Here is a 22,350-nt window from a genome sequence, read left to right as displayed (position 1 = left end):
GAACACTATGTTCCACTGTTTAGCACATGGACATTTCCATAGAAACGTGTTCCTTGTAGAAAGAAACAAGTATATAGGTTACAATTTGCCCTAAGGTGATTGACCCAGCATAATTCTGACCAAAAAGAGCTTGACAGCATTATCTATTTCATAATGGATGTTACAAGTGGTGATTACTTGTAAGGAGCTCAGAAAACTAAAATTAACATGAACATGCAATTTCAAAAGTCTTTGTTTATTTTTGTAAATTAGGAAAGGAAGATAGCAGTGTTTTTGTGTATATCTTTGTGAACATGCGAGTGTATATAAAAATCTGTTCATATAGGTTTAAATCAAAATGCAACTATAACTTTTCTATTCATGGTATTGAAGGTGAGTTAATATATTTAACATTTCTGGAATTCAATTTTCTTTAAAATCCCGTTTGAATTTAAATAGAAAAGTAATGTTCCAGGTTTATTAATGCACTTATTCCACAGTGGCATTCTGCAATGTTTAGATCTCCTGCTTATTTCTGTTAGCTTCAGTTTTTACAATACAACGTATGTGTAGTTCTGCAACAACTCTGTATGTTATAAGAAAGCACAAGCTATAGACTGAATCATGTGTTCACTGCCTACCCTAACTTAAACTTAAAGATACTGGGTGAGATCCTGAGTTAGCCCCTCTCTGGTCCCTGCGCACTGAGCAAAAGAGCCAGAATGATGTAAAGCCAAGGAACTTGAAAAGCCCTGGATCTAGCCGGGGGAGAATTCCCATTGTGCAGGAACTGTGGAAAATAGCCTCAGGTGCCTTCTGAGGACCCTCTCTCCAGCCTTGACATAGGAAACTTCACAGCTGTTCCACAGGCAGGATTGAGGGCACAGGGTTGCAGAGATCCTGAGCAGCACTGTCAGCTGTAGGGCAGCCCAGGGAGGCTGCTGTAACATAGCCGCTATCTAAATTACAACAGGGACCACTCCAGCCCTTGAAACAGCTGATAATCAGGAGGACACAGCACTGGCTTAAAGCCATCTTAGTCCCGCCACCCCTTAGCTGTGAGTTCTGTGCTGTGCCTCTTAGAGGTGCAACAGAAAATCTCACCCTTTAAATATGTTACTTATTTTTTTAATGATTTGCTTTTGAAAATTCAAAGTGCACAGTTTCTGAAGTCTTAGATTTGTATCAGTGATGGAAATAGGGTATTAACCTATGAGACTAACTTCCCATGTTGATATTATTATAGATGGGGTTGATAAGATCATCTATAATTAAGGTTGTTTGATAACTCCCATTATAACCACCATATTTTCAGTTGTTTATATTTTTGGCAAACTTTAATCATTTGGATGAAATTTTCCATTCTGGGTTTGTACCTCATGCTGAATTGTTTTGGAAAATTTGGGCCAAAACAGTTGAATCACTCAGGTTTGGCCCAGTTGCTCCTCTGTGATTACAGAGGAGCGGCTGGGCCAATTCTGCACTTACAGGGAGCAGTCCAGAAATCTGTCACCCTAGGTAGGTGCCTAGCAGGACTATAGCTAGAGTGGCTTCTGATCACCGTGCTTGACCCAGGTAGTTTGGGGAATGAAGCTGCCTGAGTCAATTGCAGAGAAGTCAAGAGCCAGACCTGTGGGAAGGGAGTAGATGAAGTTGATTGGGACAAGGAGTCTGCGGGGAGGAGGGGACTGTAGGCTAGACAAGGAGACTGGGACTGGAAGCTGGGTCCAGAATCGGGTAGAGACTCAGAGCCAGTAGTCAGTGGAAACGGATCTGATGAGGACCCAGGGTGGGGATGGAAAACTGGGACTGACTGGGCAAGGAGAGTGACCAAGGAGCTGAGGGCAATGGAGATGGGGAGAGACTGAGATCGGATGAGGAATCTGGCAAGTAAGATTGGAACTGGGAGCCTGTAGGGATAAGGATCAAGGGTGGAGCGACCAGAGACCACAGATGAGGAAAGAGAGCGATTGAAGATCTGGGATGTGGGGAACTAGGACTGGGTGTGGGGGGAGGGTGGGCAAGAAGACTGGGAATGGGATTAAAAGCCTGAGAAGTGAAGGCTTGGACTGGCTAGGTAAGGAGAATGTGCCCATGAAAGCACACTCTTTACAGAATCTGGAATAGGATCAAGGTTCCTGAGTCTCACTATTTCTCTGGTGTTAGCAAACCCTCTGGGAAAGTGTCCCATCTTCCTCGAGTGCTAGTCCACACAGAGTATAACAACCTCCTACTGCTATCAGTTACTCTATTAGTTCAAGTGGCACAGGTCTGTGTGGTGGATTTAAATGCTCCATCCTTGCTGATGACCCATCATATGGTGTACACACACCCCTACCTGTCTATGTCAAGGAAAGAAAGTCAAGCACTCAAAAGTTAAATGCCAGAATTAAAGTTGCCCATTTCCCCTGATCAGGTCCATTAATGTAAAAACTACAGTGCCTTGTCTCCACTAGGAGTTTTACAGGTTTCTGTCCTGATGTAAAAAACAAAACACACCTTTTTCTACAATGAAGACATAGCCTTTGTCTTTACTGTGCTTTCCCAATCTATTCTACTTATCTAACTGAGCAAGAATTTTACTCTTTTTCTTTTAAAAAGCTTACCTGAAATACTGATAAGACAATGAGGTTTCATGATTTAAAGGCATTACAAGGAAAAGAAAAGATGTTGTCTTTATTCTGTTTGGTAGATAAGCTGGAACAAAGAGAAATTGGAAAGAAGAAAAGTAGAGATGGTGAAAAAGAAAAAAATAAGTCAATACCTCATTCTGCACGAATTGCTACAGACATTCAAAGTTCCCTTCAGTCCTTTATTGAGAGTAAGTTATAAATGCTCGTAGAATTTAATCAGTTGGTTGGTTTTTGTTGTTGTTGTTGTTGTTGCTTTTTACACAGCTATGAAGGTATTATGTGTAGTTGTTTGTCATCAACAACCAGCAGGAAGCTTGTTAGTTTGACATCTGATTTATGTTCACTGTTAGTGGAGTAAAAGAACTACAAACTTTAAAATTTATTTGAAAAAATATCTCTTCTTGTACTTCAGTTTAATAATTGTGGAAGTGTAACAGACTCACTTCTGGGCCAGCAAAAGGCAGTATGAAAGCACATTATGGAAAGAAAAAAACAAATGCCTTAATAGTGTGATGGTATGTTTAAATATGGAAAGGAGGGGAGAAACAGGTCTCAGTGAACTGGAACATATTGGAGGTTTTATTAGATCAATAAAAGGACAGGCAGAATCACCAAATAGTAGTCAAAAGGCAACATTCCTAGAAGATTTTTGTCTTTGCTGCTATTACATTAAAGGAGAAGAGACAATTGGTGGTGTGCAATAGAAGATGGGTGCGAAGAAGAAATGGAGGAGGCAACTGATTCAGGTTCCGTGTCTGGTGGAACCAAAGTACCCTTTGGTCTCAGGCCTACTGCAGAGACCAGATGAAATGCAATCATAATACATGTGAGAGACCTTTGTTCCATGAGAGTAAATAAAGGGCTGTTGTTACTATTTAGTGGGACAGTGAAATCATTTGAAAAGCAGTGATCCATGGTATATTTCAGCCAAATCAGTAGAGCTATCATATCTTGAATTTTCAGATATCAAAAACCTGAGATTTTTGAACAATGAGAAGTAGCACAAGAGACATCTAAAGAGCTGCAAGAATGAAGAACTAGGAAAGCTAGTCCAAGGGAAAAATTAAAACATGTTGTGGAGGCATTAGCAAGGTGAAAAGAACCAGAGATGAGCCTGAAAGTCCCTGTCAGGGATACATGTTCAGATACTTAGTAAATGGGTGTGATAAGAATTTGGATAGACTAGAACATAAAAATCTGAAACTTGTAAAGGAGGAGTCTGTAAGGTGGGTAAAAAATGTAAGATTGGTTGGCTGTGAAGAAAAGGAGAGTATTAAATTTTAATGTTTTTGACAAAGTCCTGAATTCAGTCATCCTGTCTTCCATAATTTTACTTCCCATATTTTCTAATATATGTATATAGGAGACTGACACAATCTCCTTCACAAACATTGAAAAGCTGGGTCATCTATCCTCCCTTTTAATTTTATCAGCTATGGCTGTGATTGCAGAAGAATTTGGAACTTTCAGGGTGCTTAATACTATGGTAGATCTTACTTCGTTCCCAATGAGGTTGAAGTAGTGTGCTGAACACCATATTATATTCTCTGTTTCTTTTCACACATAATATCAATAGCATTAAGGAGGAAGACATTTTCCTTGTGTGAATGCTTTTAGCCATTATCGAAACATTGCTTGTTTGACCAACCATCTTGTATTAATTTCAGTATTGATTATTCTAGGTCTTTTTTCTTCACTTGCTACATGTAGTATTGGTCCTCACATTTAACATTATCTGAAAGAGTATATCCAGGGCAAAGTGCTTCACTCTCTTTTTTTAAACTGCTGAGTTTGTGCTGCATGGAAAACCATGTTAGCATAAAAGAAGATTGCAACTCTCCTAATAAATTCAAGTATTTGCCTTTTAGTTTAGTGGCATAATCATCAATTGATCTTTGCTATGTTTTGGGTATCAAAGATGAACAGAGACTGCTCCTGAATGACATCAGTTTGAAAGCAAAGGCTCAGGAAAATACTAGGTATGAAATGGAATGAACTTAAAACAAATGCTGAGGTTCATCAGAGAGTTGAATAACTCTTCATCTCCAAAGTTATCAAAAAAGAAGATGGAAATGCCTAGGTTGGGTGTTAAGAATGAATCCAGAGCATCTGTAATGGTAGCCATGCCCTTGGACAGCTGGAGGAACACGTAAAAGGGTCTGACCTAAATAATCTCTTTTGAATGGTACTTAAAGGAGGGAAAATGTCTGGGAGTTAACATAAAGGACATGTAAAGAGCGATGCAGGATAGACGGGGTGGCAGATCCTTGTTCGTGTCCTAACTGACGTTTGAACAGTGCAGGAAGGATTCGGATTCAGAACCATGAGGCTGGTGGTGATTGCAGAAGGTTTCTGAATTACTGCTGGAAGTCTTGGAACGGGACCTAAATGATCATTGTGCAGCTATGGCATTATCTCACCTGCAGCAGCATGAAATTGCTCTTTCATTTCAGCAGTTTCCCTCAACAGCACATTTGATCTTGAGGAGTCCAAAAGTACTGATCTCCTGTACTTTTTGAGATGAGCATGAATCCTTCCTACATTGCTGTAAAATAACTCTTGATAAAGTTTACATTTTACTTTTTAGAATTACAAAAGAATTTCTGTCTTCATTACATGAGTCCATTCAATCATTTGTTCTTAACTACTTATTTTAAGTTTAGCCTTGTTGATTCAGATACATTCATGTATGGATATTTGGTAAATGCTAATCACTTGTTTATTATTGATCAGCAGTTTTCATAATTACTGCTTAGAATGAGAAAGGACCCCTTGGTGAAACCAATGCTGGGAAGACAAAATATTGAAAAATAAGATTAATGGTCAGCTTTATATATGACAGTTATCAGAGGCCCTTCCCACCTTTTAGAAATGTCTAGATTCTAGCAAACCAAGGCCCCTAACAGTTCACAGATCTCCTCTTTCTCCTCATTGTCCAGTGACAGTGATTTCTCCCACTAGCTATGTTCTTTGCTCCAATCACTGTTGATCAAGCACAACTCCACTAGGCTTCTAGACAATTCCTTATCTTTGTTATTGTTTCTGAATAGCCCTAATAGTCCCAGAGAGGAAGGATGTTCCAGTAGTTAGGGTACTAGCATGGGACTTGGGAGATTTTGCTCTGCCACAGACTTCCTGACTGATCTTGGGCAAGTCAGTCTCTCTGTGCCTCAGTTTCTCATTTGTAAAATAGAGATAGTAGTATTTCTCTGTTACAGGTGTATTGAGAGAAATAATACAGTAAAAGATTGAGGTACACAGATACTTTGATAATGGGGGAAATGTAAGTACCTTAGGTAGTTAGCTACCTAAGGTACTTACAAGAATAAAAAGAGCCTTGATATTCTTACAGTTTGCCTTTTATCTGTGCAGAATAGTTAAAGTTTTCACTCACAGATTGAAATTAGAGCCTAATATTTTTAGTATTAAAAAAAATCTTACATGTGTATGTTGTGTTCAGGTGAATATTTCAGAATGACCTAGAAGAAAATCCTGATAATTCCTGAAAATAAAAACCCTTTGGCCCTTCTTTTTAATATACAAATTTTCCCTGAGTTAATTCTAAATGCTTTTTTGCTCCCATGGGGGGAAAAAATGAGCTTGCTCAAAATGTAGTGTTCTCTGAATGAATTTACAAAACAGCAAGATCTGAAACCATGCAACTGCTGAGATCTCAAATCTTTAGCAGTTGACTGAACAGTTTGTAAATCTTCAGTGACAGATCTAAATGATAAGCATTGCTTGGGGGGTAACATTTTAGTAATGCTGTAGGTGGTAACACTTTTTACCTAATAATTCACATTTAGCAATGTTATCAGTTTTAACCAAATTCAGACATCGATTTCATGCTACTTTACAGAAGAATAAATTTCCCCCTTAATTTTTGTACAGTGGAAAAAAAAATCAAATATTTCATTTTTAAAAGCAGTCAGTATATTCTATTAATGTTAAAGTGGATATGATATAGCAATCTGTTAATGATTTACATGCTCTAATAATTTGTTTAGTGCCCTGTATACATGTTGTTTCACAGTCCATCTGGACTTGGTTTTGTAGCTTTAGGCTCCACCTGGTATTTGATGAAGTTCTGGTTATTTGAGTAAAATGTTTTCTCACATGAGCTGAAATTGGTCTGGCTTGTGGCATTTACTGTTCTGTAATGTACATTGGGGCTGCTAGTGTTGCTTTTGTAGTAGGTCCAACATGTCTGCAGGGGACTGAGATCAAGCCCAGATGACATTATTGCTTTTAAACAAATGAAACCCATAGCTAACACAACAGCTGTGGCTAACATGGGAGTCACAAGCGTGTGGAGAGAGATATTAAGGACCAACTGGAGCATTCACCAACCTCTCAAATTTTACAGAGATGTTGAATTTGAAAGGATTTCAGAAGGGACATTCAAGAAACAGAGGTTTTCTTAGAGTATTGAAGAAAAGCATTGAAAGCTTTGTATACATTCCAGAAAAACAGGTTTTAAAAGCACATAGAAAGTTACACTTCTGTCAACTTAGATAGTTGGAGACTCACTAGAATTAGACAGGTAATGGATCCCTGTTTCTATCTTGCAAATCGAGATCACTTGTGACATAGCAGGGTACAATCCAGACCAATGAATAGCTGTCACCCATGCCCTGTAACTTGGGGTGCCCTTTACAATGCCTTACTGCTGTAGCCTCCAACCTGAACTGCTCACAAACAGCCTCCAACATGTTCCCAACTATGTCTCTGTGTGTGCTACAGCTAGGGTGACCAGATGTCCCGATTTTATAGGGACAGTCCCGATTTTTGGGGTCTTTTTCTTATATAGGCTCCTATTACCCCCCACCCATTGTCCCAATTTTTCACACTTGCTGTCTGGTCACCCTAGCTACAGCCAGCCAGCCACACCATGGCTCTTACCAGCCATAAAGATTAGCACAGGATGACTCCAACACACTACCAGTCCCAGATTTCCCCCCAGAAACATATGTCCTGTACTGCTCATCCCTCACCTAAATAGTACAAATATACTGAGTCCATTTTCCTTTAAGGGAATAATATGCACACAACTTGTTATCACAGATGGGGTTACCCAGACACTTCAATTTGAACTCACTAGATTAGATAAAACAATAAAGAAAATATATTAGCTACAAATTAATTTTAGGTGAGTACAAGTAATGAAGCATAAAAATCAGAAGTGGTTACAAGAAAAATAAAGATAACTTATTGGTGCCTAACTTAAACTATATTAGATTCAAAGAAAAGTTTTCTCACCACATGCTTTCAGCAGTCATACTGACAAAACTGTCCAAAGGCTGCTTTCTTTGTCTCTTGACACGCAGTGAATGCGATGGGCGGGGAGAGTGAGAGGGGTGGGGGGGTGTTGGCCCCTGCTTTTTATAGTTCTGTCCCCCATTTGAGAAGAATTTCTAGCTGGGAGCAAGGCGACAAACAGTCTTTGTGGAAGGAAACTCTATTCTGTTTCTTTGCTAAAATATAGATTTATACCCCTACCCCCTTTCCTGACAAAGAATGACCACTTAGCAGGAAATGATCCATCAGCCTTGTTTACACCTGGCTGAGTTGTCAGCTTACCTTTTTGTCTTTGAAGAACTGGTTTGGTCTCTCCCCAGACTTATCTGGAAAACGTACTTTTAGTCATGATTTCAGCTTATGTTTATAGCTTCACATATAACACTGCTACATGCATTTTACCATGATATTATTGATCAGTAAATTGTACAAAAATAATTACAGTAGTGTGTGGGGTGTGAACATGAGTATATTCTGTCACATCACTACATGAACAAAAAATGCCCTTGGAAGACAGGAATCAGGCCCTGGCCAATCAGTTCATACTCGCAGCACCCACTCCCACAGACTGGGAAAGTGAAACAGGAAGAAATAGCTCCTGTTGTTTTTGGACCATTTATATAATCCAGATTACATTTCTAAGGCTTGGTCTACACCTCATAGTTAAATTGACGTAAGGTACTAAAGATACTAAAATGTCGTTCCTGCCGATGTAACTTGCCCACTACACCGACTTAATAACTCCACCTTCACGAGAGGAATAGTCAACGTTAATGTAGTTAGGATGACACTGTGTCAGTGTGAACACTGCATTGCTTACATCGACTGTTGCTACCTTTCAAAAGCCATCCCACAAAGCCCTACACTGACCGTTAAATCAGTGCAAGCTCTCCTGTGAGGACACGCATTATGCTCCGTGTGTCAGCAGTGTGGACATTCAAAAGCGATTTTAATTGCTGCAGTGGCTGTACATCAACATAACTTAGATCAACATAATTTTGTAGTGGAGACATACCCTCTCTTATCTGTCTAGGCATTTATATTGTGTGCTGTGGCATCTCAGTACCAATATTTTTAACATTTAGGGGGAAAACATAAAAGGAATATCTCCTGTGGACTGATCACTAAAGTTACTTTCTGACCAGCAGCCTGTCTACTACCTATTTTGTGTAATGCAAGCAAAATGTTTAAAAGGTATTAACGCACTAAATTGCATTGGACCAAAACAATGGGGCTTTTCCAGAAATGGTTCCTTTTGAATGGAGAGTCTATCAAGCACTTCTTCGCAATTAAATATTCCAATCCTAATCTAATTAAAGAACATGGTGTTCCACAGGGAATTAGAACCATTTGGTGTTATGTGCTTCATAACTTGTTTTATTTTTGTCCTGTTCTAAGCAGTATTGATCTATGCATCCGATGAAGTGGGCTGTAGCCCACGAAAGCTAATGCTTAAATAAATGTGTTAGTCTCTAAGGTGCCACAAGTACTCCTGTTCTTTTTGCAGATACTGACTAACACGGCTGCTACTGAATCTGAAACCTGTCCTTATTGATGCAGTGTTCTCTCTTCTAGGCTCTCCAGTGCCGACACTGCCACAAATGGTGGTGTATGCTAGCTATGTACCTCTCCATTTGTCTGAAGAAAAGATCTTTGTTTTGGGGCAAATGGTAAGGCTTTGATCTCTCAGGAAAAACAAATAACTATTTATTTCACAATTAAGATATTTATTTTGTCACAAGTTCATTTAAAAAAAATATTCCCCAGGAAATGACTGTTCCGTTCAATTTATATTTCAATGCTGAATACATTTCTTTTAATCTTTAAATCTCCATTTCTCTGCCACAGGCCTAGCAATCCTTCAGTTTTACCGCATTTTTCACTTCCCACTCTTGAATCCCTGTGTTAGTCAGTATACTTCCGGATAATGAGGGCTAGACTAAATCTTGTTAGATTAAAAAAAAAAAAAAAAGGCAAGATGGGATATTAATGAAAAAGTAAGCCTAATTACTGTAAGTGCTCCTTGAAAAATCTGTGCTCATTTAAGATGTAATTGTTGTTGTGACTGGTGAAAGTAAGTGGGTGGCAGATGTTACATTTCTTGTTTCTGCAGAAAAAGGAAAAAAAAGGGGGTTGTAACCTGTGAATATATTTACAATTAGTTCACTCATCCAGCCCAAAAGCTATTTGTAATGATGGAGAGGGAAGGATTTCTTGAAACATTAGCTTTAGATGTAAGCAATAAAAACAAATTTTCTCTTCAACTTGATTCCTATTAATAATAATTAGAGCACTTAAAGGTTATTAGTCTTCTCAGAATAAAGAAATGTCTGGCAGTACTTTTATGAGACGGTTTGGAATTAACCGTGTTTAATATCAGTTGGACCCAGGATTGTGTTCTTTGTTTAAATTGTATCGTGTTACTAGAAGGACCACTGTAATTTAATCCTGTATAATTTATGTGTTTAGCACAGTTTCTCTATGCTACTGGTAATTTATAGTAATCAGAAAGCAGTTTGGAAGTTGTGGTTTAGTGGTTGCTTTCTCTCCTGTCATATGGAGAGTCAAGTCTAATTCCCCGGTTTTGGCCTCAATCCCTAATGAGGAGAGATTACCACAAAAGAGGTGTGATAGACCAGGTGGAATAAGGCAGGTCTGAGGTGTCATTTAGACATTTGTCCGAGATGGTCATTTAGTAGACTCATGGATGAATGGTAGTCTAGGGGGCATAAATATAGAAATATACTATTTCTTCTGGACATCTTTTATGCAAGCCTTGTTCAGACCATGTTTGGGGACCCAGAAATCCACCATTGAAAGTAATCATATTTTGGAAGATTCGTTTAATTACTTGGTTGAGATCCTGGCCCCATTAAAGTCAATGGGAGTTTTGTCATTCAGTTCAGTGGGACCATGATTTTTGCATTTTTCTCTTTTGGCCTACTTTACTGGTGTGTGGTCTCCTAATGCTTGTATAGCTGGGTTTTGGCTGTCTACATAAAGAATGCAGAGTTACTCAAATAAAAGGGGAAAAATAAATAGTTTGGTATTACTCTAGTATGTATCTTGGCCAACAGTTATCTGCCAAGTAAAGTAGCTAAACTGGTTTGCTGCAGTGCAGAATCATTTCTAAACACGAGGTGGCTTTGCTTCTTACATATTAAGTACTATCTGTTTAAATGTGTGCTTCCCCAGCCACCACTCCTGCATGTTATATGTCCAGGAGGAAACATCACATCAAACTGATGAGGTTGCTTATGGATCTTTTTTGCATTCTGGCTTGATTTCTCTTTATTTTCAGTCACACTGACAATCACAGTAATTGTTGCAGAACTAGTGGAGTTCTAGGGTTGTTAGACAATGAGCGGGAGCAATGGGGTGTGCTTTTTGTTGGAATGCAGTATAAAGATGAGTAATTGGTGTAGTTTGTTTAGTGAACAACAGAAGATACATAGCTTAAAAAAAGAAAAAGAAAAGATGATGTCCAAATATTAACAGTAAACATTAAGTAGTGAAGGAATATACTTAAATTAGAAGATAACTGTTTAAATGGGAAGAGCACCACTCAATGTCCATATCTAAAATTGCTCTTAGGTCATGGTTAAGCTGTAGTGTCTTTATATACAACCATATGTACTAAAATAGACAGTGAGATTAAGGGACTAATTCTGATAAATATTGCTGCAGAATGATTTTACATTATGGATGTTTTCACGAGCCACTTAAATAAACCAGTTGCTTAGTAAAACTCTGCCACCTTGTAGATGTCAGCATGAAGCTGTGGCCAACACTTCAGAAAAATATTTTTTTAAAAATTCTTAAAACAAAATGTTGTCAGCCTTCCTCCTTTTTTCATTCCACTGCTGTGACACAGTATCACTCTGTGTTTATCTCCAGAGCTGAAAAACGCATGGTTGTGGCTGAAACAACTGTTGTATGATAAATCCATTATAAATAAAATGTATTGAAACCAAAAACATGCCATTAAATTTTGATTCCTGATCAGTCATCTTTGCTAGACATGTTTCGAACAAGGAGCGGACGGAATATTTCATGTTAAATCTAATATTTTTTCAAGATTCTGTAAGCTTACCGTTTAGCTCTTTTAGCATGGGAAAGGAGAACTGCCGTCACTGAGTTTATTCTTTGGATTTTGCAGGCTGATTCCTCTGAGAAGTTGAGGCAGTATGGACTTTCACACATATATAGCCATCCTGTGTTGGTGACTAGGACTAGGTCTTGTCCTCTGGTAGCTCCACCAAAGCCACCACCAATTCCTCGATGGAAACTTATCCGCCCGAAAAAAGAAACTATTGTGACAGATGAAGCTCAAGGTTTGTCTACTTAGACCTTACAAAATATATTTAATTTACTATGAATCACAGTTAAAGTTCTTAGTGTTTCACTTGTGAACCAATGTAGTGGAAACACTTGGCATATAATTTCAGTGGCGTTACATCGCAGCTGAATTTTGCTCCTTATTTTTGCACCCTTGTTTAAGGCTTCCCCCCCCGCCCCCATTCTTTCATAAATGAGTGTTTGGAAAGGTAGGATACATCATAACTGGAAAAAATCCGCAACCGTGAATTAAAGATTTGGAGAGAATCAGTGATGGACTTAACCACTTTTTAACTGAGAATACAGAAACTGGAAAGCTTTGAGAAATTATTTATTTATTATTATTAGACCTATGGGGACACGATGTTGATAGCTAGCACAGCGCTTAAACACATGCTTTACTTTAAGCATATGGATAGTCCCGCTGACTTTATTGGTCCTATTCACATACTTAAACTGTATATCTGCACTGCAGCTAGGCACAAGCCTCCCAATACCAGATAGCCAGACTTGCGCTAGCGAGGCTTGAACTAGTGTGCTAAAAATTGCAGTGTGGATGTTGATGGCTCTGTCATCAGCTCCGGGCTCTCAGGTCCACCGGCACCCCGTGTCTGAGCTCGGGTGGCTAGCCTGAATCTCTGCTGGGGCTGCGACATCCATACTGCTATTTTTAGCATGTTATATTGAGCCCTGCTTACAGGAGTGTGTCTACCTTGGCTGGGAGGCTCAGAGCTGCAGTGTAGGCCTACCCTTGTTGGCTCAGGCTCAGAGTAATCAGCAGATTGCAGGATATAAGCTCTGTGTGCGCACAGTGCTTTATTTAAAGGGACTGTTGACCACAGAATCACAGAATATCAGGGTTGGAAAGGACCTCAAGAGGTCATTTAGTCCAACCCCCTGCTCAAAGCAGGACCAATCCCCAGACAGATTTTTACCCCAGTTCCCTAAATGGCCCCCTCAAGGATTGAACTCACAACCCTGGGTATAGCAGGCCAATGCTCAAACCACTGAGCTATCCGTCCCCTCCCCCCTTCCATTCTTGCACTAACTGCAGGAATGGCAGAACAAGAAACAGGCCTACGTTTCTAAAACATGCCGTCTTTTGGGCTTAAATTTCCTCAATAGCAACTTCATAATTGTCTAAGAGGGTTCTCATAGACTTGCTCCTAAAGTCATTTTAGAGAGTATTGCAGATCAGATATTAGCAATGAAAATTGCCTAACAGTATTTCACTAAGAATTCAGGAAGTTTCCTTAAATAACTAGTTAGTCATTTAATGGACCATTTTTATTCAGTTATTCCAATTGTGTGCATGCACTCTTGAAAATGTGGTCCTTAATAGTTTTTTCTCAAAATACTCTTCATTAGAAATATTAGAAATTTTCACATTTAACAATGATGCAATGGTAAGTCTAATTTACAGACATTTCATGCATGTAGATGGTATGAACTAAGACAGTTTTTTTTCAGCATCTTAGGCATTATATTTATTTATTTGAAATGAACCAAATCCTTAATTCCTTACTTGGGAAAACTTGTATTGACTTCAGTTGCAGTTTGCTTGAGGATGGGGTAATAACTGAACTAGGTGGTCAAGATTTGACCCAATATGGATTGGTTGCTTGCAGGGAGCTATGGGGTTATTCAGCTGCAACTATGTTAATGGGCTAAAGGGTTATGGGCTAAAGGGTTCTCATGGATAGTAATCGGTTTCAGAGTAGCAGCCGTGTTAGTCTGTATCCGCAAAAAGAACAGGAGTACTTGTGGCACCTTAGAGACTAACAAAGAAGTGGGTTGTAGCCCACGAAAGCTTATGCTCTAATAAATTTGTTAGTCTCTAAGGTGCCACAAGTACTCCTGTTCTTTTTATGGATTGTAATGACACTGCAAAACCAAGTTGTAGAAGTGTCCACTTCATATTTCAAAAGTCCTGCTGCATTAAAATCTTTTGAAAGCTGTACTTTCAAAAAATCACTGTATTTTACAAAAGTACAATTAACTGGAACTTTAATGGTTTAGTACATACAGCTATCCTTGTAATGTCAGATTTCACCTTGAATTGTACCAAAAGTAGCCAGTCTTAACCCTTTTTTGAGAATTTTTATTTTGAACAATATCACTGGTTTTAGTGCTTTAAAACTCATAATAATCTTTTTTTTATTTTTTTCAGAACCTATAATAAAGAAGCCTGAACAGTATATCGAGATTGCTAGCCCATTTCTGAATTATAGAGTCACGCCTATTGCAATGCCCACAAATATGTAAGTAAATTAAACTTCCTGTACAATAAGGGAATGCACTTATTTGTTTCAATATAGTGTTAACATTTCTGTTCAACATTCATCGTGTAACCAATATAAAAACAAAGTATTGTGTTTATCTATAATACGCAAACAAGTTGTTTACTTTCATTGCTCACTCAAGGGTCTTACCTTTTATTTGAGATGTAATTGCATAAGAAATTATCCCTTTTTAAATTAAGAATGTCTAGGAGCAATTGAAATCCAGAATTTTCAATGCACATGTTTCCCATTTACCTTTCCTACATTATTCTGACCTGTGTGTCAGACAGTTCTTTTCTCTTTCTTCAGCCCCCGCTATACACACCATGGATCATTTGGTCCAAAAGTGGGAATTTTCTTTCTTCAAATGTTTATGGGCTTCATCAAAGGCCATTGAAATCAATAGAGTCTTTCTATTGAATTCATCAGGGCCTGGGTCAGGCCCCCTTAAGTATTTTCTTACAATAGGTTTTGATTGTTTTTCTTTTCTCCTTTTCTTATTGTATTGAAAGGTGAGATTTGCAGTAAAGATGCTCAAAGTTCCTCTTATGTTTAAGGAGTTATTAAATGTTAAGATAATCTTCCCCTCATTTATGAGTGATATGTGATTTTTAACTGAATATGAAAATTGGCCTCAGGAACTAATGTACTTTAAATCACCTCCAAATGATAGAAGAAATGGATACTGCTCAGTCTGCTTCTTTGTTAAATTTCTCCTCTTCCTCCACTTTGCATTCTTCCTGAAGCTTCTGGCAGAGGGGTGATTATGAATGTGTTCTTCCTGAAGTACAGTATAGGGTGCAGTTGCTGATGGTTATGTTAGTCACATGTAAAAGAAAAGGTGGGAAGCTAGTTTTTCATTTTCAGCTTTATATTGGATTTGCCAGAAAGGCAATGCATCAGGGATCTTCAATCACAAGGGTGATTATACTCTTAAAAAGAACCCATAACTCGATGATTTGTTGATTAAAGGACTACTTGCCTCAGAGATTTCACTCTGCCCTCAAGACATTTTGCCAGTTGTTTGATTCATTGGGCCAAAGAATGGAACCTCTAAGAGGTCCCTTTCACATTCATGGAGCTCATGTAATCAGTTCTACACTCCAGATCTGTGACAGCAATTTTTCTCCTCAAGAAAGGTTTCAGACTTTTCAGAATGATTTTTTTACTTCAGAATATCTTCAGATAGCTTTCAGATTTTCTCTCAGTTCTGTTGAGCCTCATGGCCTCTTGCACATATGTCATTCCTCTAGCCAGACTTCAGAGGAAACCATTGCAAGGCTGGCTTAGAACTATTCGTTGGCTTCCTTTAGATAATATGGAGCAACAGGCCATTTGTGTCTCCTGACGTTACGTTTTCACGTAATACCAGATAACACCAGAACATGCTTGCAAAGGTGCCTCTTTCAACCATCTGCAATGCTGGTAACAAATACTTCAACACTGTTAGGAAGCTGAGCTGTTTCAACTCATAATCAAAGACTTTTGTACACATGAGTATAAAAAAACTTAATATAAATGTCCAGGAACAAAGAGCAGCCTGTCTGGCTAACAATGCTTCTCTCGTAACAGGCCCCTTCCTTTGCACTTTCATGAAGAATTCTACCACCATATATTTTATTACATTGAAAAGCACCACATTAAAAGAACATTAAAGTTGCAAAGTCAAGCAGTCAAAAGTTAGGAAATACCAGTATTAAAGCTATCTGTGCAATTTTAATTCAGCCCCCTTATGTGTATGCATTTTGATTCAGTCTTAAATTACATGGTCGCATACTATTTTTTCCATAGGACCCCTGCCTCATTTAGGATGGACACTTGCTCTGGGGATAAATCAGGGTTGTGCAGTGAAGGAAACTGTTGTCTGTAGGACATCTGCTTCATTAGTTGCAGAAGTTGGAAGGTGTGTTATGAATGAGACCTTGTCTACACTTGCAGTGGTGTGTAGGATACAAGTAGCTACACACTGCTGTGAAAGGAAGGCTACATCCACACGTATCTACACATGGCAATGAAAGGCTCTGGAAGTGGGATGCTATACTGTTAAAATTAGCAATGTAGATGTGGAAGGCACTGTTTGGGTGGGTAGAGAGCTGTGTAGGATATATACAGTAGGGTTCAGACATGTAGGGCACTCTACTTGCCTAAGCAGTACCTCACTGTCTACACTGCTATTTATACCCATGCTTACTGGGCATGCAGTGTCTGTTCTGTACATGCTGTTAAGTGTAGACCTACCCTGAGGCAGGGATTGCAGAAAGAAAAAGGGTGGTCTCCTGGTTAAGCCAGCTAAATGGAGTTTTGAATTCTGTCCCTATCTCTGTCACAGAATGCCTGTGTGATGCTGAGCAAGTTATGTAAAACAAAATTTCCAACAGGTGACCACTATATGTTTCTCATTTTCAGGGTGCTCAACTTGAGGCATCTGTGGTCTAATTTGCAGAAGTGCGAAGCACTCACAACTGCAACTGCATAACTGGAAGCTTTGCTCTGAATATATTAAGTGCTATAAAATGTTAGGTATTCTGAAAAGTCAGGTGCTAGGCCTTTCAAATTGGACACCCAAAATTAGTGAATACTTTTGACAGTTTTGCTTTTAATCTCTGTCCTCAGTTTCTCATAGTGTAAAATAGGGACAATACTATCACTTCACCTCACAGCGGTGTTATGAAGATGAATTCATTAATGTTTGTAAAGAACTAAGATACTATGATGAGAGTACCACAGAAGCCCATGAGAAAAATAATAATTATGTATTCAGTGCAGGGTTTGGATTGTGGTTAGTAAATAATGCATGGGGGTAATACAGTGAATGATGAGGATAAAAAAAATGACTAGCTGCTCATTCGGTCAGCACTGTGCATCCTGTGGAAAAAATAGTATATGATCATATAATTAAAGACTGTCATAATGCTTACAAACAAGGGGGTTGAATTAAGATTGCACAGGCAACCTTAATACTGGCATTTCTAAGTTGCTTAAATTTGCAACCTTAACATTATTTAATGCTTTTTTATGTATGGTTTCATCCATTGTGGGGTGTCCAGTCATGATTCTTTTCTCTTATGAGTATCAGTGGGGATGTGAAGGTTGTGGGTGGTGTCGTCTTTGTGATGAAAGAATTCTTTGAGTCAGAGTTAGGGAAAGAATTCTTTTAGTTCTCCACATTTTAGTATGGTGTCAGGTCCTGTGGTGGGGCAGAAGTGATTGAAAGGCTGGTATTGCACTGGTATTGTACCTACCATAAGATACACTCTTTCATGCTGGAGACAAGGAAGTAACAAAGTCACTCACAGTCCAGTGTGCCCTGAGAAGGCATCACAGTGGCATAGCCATTAAACACAAAAAGCAAAAAATGGAATCAACTACATCAACACCATGACTCACAGAACATTACCTCTAGGAGAAACCAAGACACCAGGACCCACCACATGGACACTATACGACGCCCCAGTATCATCAGATAAGCATAAGATTACCCCTAACTGGAGCTGAATTATCTGTACTCCCCAAGGGACTGAACTTCTGCCCCATCACAGAATCTGATAGCATACTAATGTTGAGAACTAGAAGAATCATCTGACTGGACTCCCCCCAATGGATGAAACCACACAGACGAGATCATCATGTTTATTGCTTCAGGAAAGAAATCAACTCTTCAATCCTTAACAAACATTACATCCCCCACAATCTCTCCACTGCCAAGAGGACAGCTATACAATCCAACCACCAGATGGTGATCACAGCAGCAGACATAGGAGGCACCATTGTAGTCCTCAACTGAGATGACTATGTCAATGAGGCAACCAACAACACTCTGACACCACCTAATATAAAAAATTCAAAGAACACCCCACACCACAGTTCACACAGGAATTTAGGATATTGTCAAATCCTTTCCCAAACAACTCCAAGAGAAACTCTACAAGTTCGCCCTGATGAACCCACCCCAGGGACCTTCTGTCTACTACCAAGATACACAGACTAGGGAACCTGGGCAGACCCATCATATCTGACTATGACACGCTTACTGAAGGCATGTCAGGACTCGTAGAAACCATCCTCAAACCACATAAAGGGCCAGTTTTCTCCAGGTCACAACTAATTTCCTCCAAAAACGCCACAACATTAACAACCTCCCTCAGAACACCAACCTTGCCACCATGGATGTGACCTCCCTATACCCCTTCTGCTCCACGCTAGAACCTATATAGGGTAGCATCAAACAATTACAACCCATGCTTGATGGGAACCATAGTCTGAAAGCTTTCCTGAACCCTGTTTTTTGAGCTTCAAACAACCCCCGAACCTTGCCAAATTTGTCATCAGAAGCAAACTCCCCATAACTAAGACACATCAACTCAGAGCAGCACTAGACGCTGCCAGAACAACAGATGCAAAACCTGCAAACATATTTTCACTGCTACAATGATCAACACCCCCACAACATACCTTTCAAGATTTATTTATTTATTTTATTTTATTTATCCATGGGTCCTACATATGACTGTTGTAACATGATATACCTCAATCAGTGCATCAAATGCCCCAACAACAACTATGTGGGTGAAACCAGACAATCACTACACTGCCGAATGAACTCTCACAGAAAAATGATAAAAGACAAAAACACTGTGTCCTCCAGGGACAAATGCTTTAACAGTCCCTCCATATCGAGCTCCTCAGCCTTCATCCTCAAAGGAAACCTGCCCTACACCTTCAAAAGACGAGCCTGGGAGCTTAAATTCATAACTTTGCTAGTCACTAAAAGTCATAGACTCAACAGAGACACCGGTTTTATGTCTCATTGCAACAGTCGGTGGGGGCGAAAGACCTCTCTGGCTTCAAGATTAGGCTAGATAAGTTTATGGAGGGAATGGTTTGATGGGATTACGTGATTCTAATCAATTAGGCAATAACGGCCATCGCTGGTCAAATGAGGGTCTGGCTAGAGAATCTTGCCTGTATGCTCGGGGTTCTGCTGATCGCCATATTTGGGGTCGGGAAGGAATTTTCCTCCAGGGTAGATTGGCAGTGGCCCTGGAGGTTTTTCGCCTTCCTCCGCAGCATAGGGCAGGGGTCGCAAGCTGGAAGATTCTCTGCGTCTTGAAGTCTTTAGATCACGATCTGGAGACTTCAACAGCAGAGCTAAGGGAAAGTGGGGGGGTCAGCTTTTGTGGCCTGCATCATGCAGGGGGTCAGACTAGATGACCATATTGGTCCCTTCTGACCTTTAAGTCTATGAGTCTATGAGTCTATGAGTCTATACCCACTAACCCTCCTTTGCTGTATGACTGCAGAGGTGTTAATTGCTCACTTCATCTTGAATGGTCTCTTTATGCTTAACAATCTGTACCACCTTGTATTGAGCTGTGACACTAAGGGTACGTCTACACTTACATCCGGGTCCGGATGTAAGCAATCGATGTTCTGAGTTCGATTTATCGCGTCTGGTTGACGCGATAAATCGATCCCGGATCGATCCCGGAAGTGCTCGCCGTCGACGCTGGTACTCCAGCTCGGCGAGCGGAGTATGCAGCATCGACGAGGGAGCCTTCCTGCCGCGTCTGGACCGTGGTAAGTTCGGACTAAGGTACTTCGAATTCAGCTACGTTATTAACGTAGCTGAATTTGCGTACCTTAGTCCGAAGTGGGGGGGTTAGTGTAGACCAGGCCTTAAATTACCTTACCCAGACCTGAAGAAGAACTCTGTGTCTCTTCAACCAACATAAGCTGACCCAATAAAAGATATATGGGCCTGGTCTACACTGAGGGGGGGGAATTGATCTAAATTACGCAACTTCAGCTACGTGAATAACGTAGCTGAAGTCGACGTACTTAGATCTACTTACTGCAGTGTCTTCACTGCAGTAAGTCAACTGCTGACGCTCCCCCGTCGACTCCGCCTACGCTTCTTGCTCTGGTGGAGTACCGGAGTCGACGGCAGAGCGCTCGGCGGTCGATTAATCGCGTCTTCACTAAGTGCGATAAATTGACCCCCGCTGGATCGATTGCTCCGGAGGTAAGTGTAGACCTGCTCTGCCTTACCTACTTTGTCTCTCTCATATCCTGGGACCAATACAACAACACTACAAACAACCGTTTAAAAAAAGCAGTTATTGCCTTATAATATAATTCTTTAATATTATTGAGATGATGAAATTTCTTACCTTTTATTTGTAAAAAAAAGAATTATATAGATGATACATAATGAAAGTTGCTTGACTTATTTTTTATTCTGTACCTTAAGCAATTTGCCTTAAAATGGAGAAATATCTATAAATGAAATGTGTTGAAATAGTAAATGGAGTAATAATTATAAATAAAATGCTGTAATATTTGCAGATTAGCAGAATTTTGTAGTATGTTTTCATATTTTATTAAATTACTTTCTGATTTGTTTAGTCTGTTTTGTCAAGGGTGAAATAATTTCTAGTAGGTTTCTGTGACAACAATCTAATTCAGTCTCCTGTGATTTAATTAACAGGTAGTTACCAAAATATATAGTGAAAATCAACATTTTAATAAAATAATACTGTTTTTAAATGATGTAAGGAACTTAGACTCGTAATTGGGATTGCAGCTCTTTTTAATCTGTAACCTTAATCCTAATCAAAGATATAAATATTAAGACATTATTTAAGAAAAGTTATTTCTACAAGTATTATTGCTAAAGAATTAAATATTTCATTATCTCTTTTAAGGAAGTACTGGATGAAGCATGTTTACATTTGTTCTATTGTATTACCATAATACTATAATTACACATTTAAATCAAATTGCTATTTGTGTGACATTGCTTTGATGTAGTCCCCGTAGCCCATATAACCAAGCAGTCTGTTCTAACAAGCTCCTGCTCCCACTGAAGTCAAAGGCAAAACTCTGATTTACTTCGATGGGAGTAGGATTGGGTTCTACATAGATTTTCATGTTTTGTCTGTCTTGTATCCATGGAGACCAATTTTCAAGAAAAAAAGCAAAACTGCTTCCTATAGCCAAAAAGCCCACTTCCCCCGGCCTCCCCTGGTATCAGTCCTCTGGATGTGTTCTCCCCAGTGGCCACAGAAGGTCAACCATTAGTAATGATGTTTTATAACTTTGCTGTACAGGTTCATGGCTTCCTCTAAAAATTAGATGGAAAAGCGATATTGTGTGTGTATGCATGTGGTGGTAAGCCCGTAATGACACAGCTTAGGTATACTGCTATCCTATTGGGTTGAAAAAGTAAACAAAGGACATAAAAATGTAGGTTGTTTTGTAAATCAAATCCTTATTTTTCAAATAAGATAGTTATGAAGACACCTTAAAAACAAGTATGTGTATTAATGTGTTTGAGTTTTTCTTTATTATATAGCCATTTTCCATCATCTACTATCAAAAGAGGATGTAATCCTGCATCCACCCTCCCTTCTGTCATTGAAAGTGATGAAAATGTAAATGACACTTATTTGGATGTGATTCAAAATATGAGATTCTTGAGTGCAGAAGATAATTCCCAGGTAATAATGTTACATTTAAAAAAAAAAAAAACTAACCCAGTTTTGTGCTGCAATTGACAGTGGAAGATGGAATATAAAAATTTTAATAGATGTAGATTTTTAAAAAAAACTTTGTTACTGCATTGTTTCTTTTTGCATTAAAATTAACCAGCCTTTTACCTTTTTTATAGTTAGTCTTCCTACCTAGTTGGCATCAATATATCAGCATTTCCATTTTAACTTTCTATTTTTTGCAATATGTAGCTCATGCATTAAATCTACTAATCCTATTTTCAAAAAAAACAGGAGTACTTGTGGCACCTTAGAGACTAACAAATTTAT

The 22,350-nt window shown here is 39.0% G+C and overlaps 1 protein-coding gene across 1 annotated transcript in view; it reads left to right on the top strand.

Moving 5' to 3' along the window:
• The window catches only part of ADGB (androglobin), a 219,879-nt gene that overhangs the window by 60,901 nt on the left and 136,628 nt on the right, over positions 1-22,350 (top strand). The window contains 5 exon segments of the mRNA XM_026649581.1: positions 2,672-2,800; positions 9,486-9,580; positions 12,070-12,244; positions 14,419-14,509; positions 21,885-22,029. Of these exon segments, the coding sequence (XP_026505366.1) occupies positions 2,672-2,800; positions 9,486-9,580; positions 12,070-12,244; positions 14,419-14,509; positions 21,885-22,029 (635 nt within the window).

This window comes from Terrapene carolina, unplaced genomic scaffold, assembly GCF_002925995.2.
Source record: "Terrapene carolina triunguis isolate 2854851 unplaced genomic scaffold, T_m_triunguis-2.0 Scaffold85, whole genome shotgun sequence".
Lineage (NCBI taxonomy): Eukaryota > Metazoa > Chordata > Testudines > Emydidae > Terrapene > Terrapene triunguis.
The sequence above is the reverse complement of the archived record's forward strand: the minus strand, read 5'-3'. Positions and strand labels throughout refer to the sequence as shown.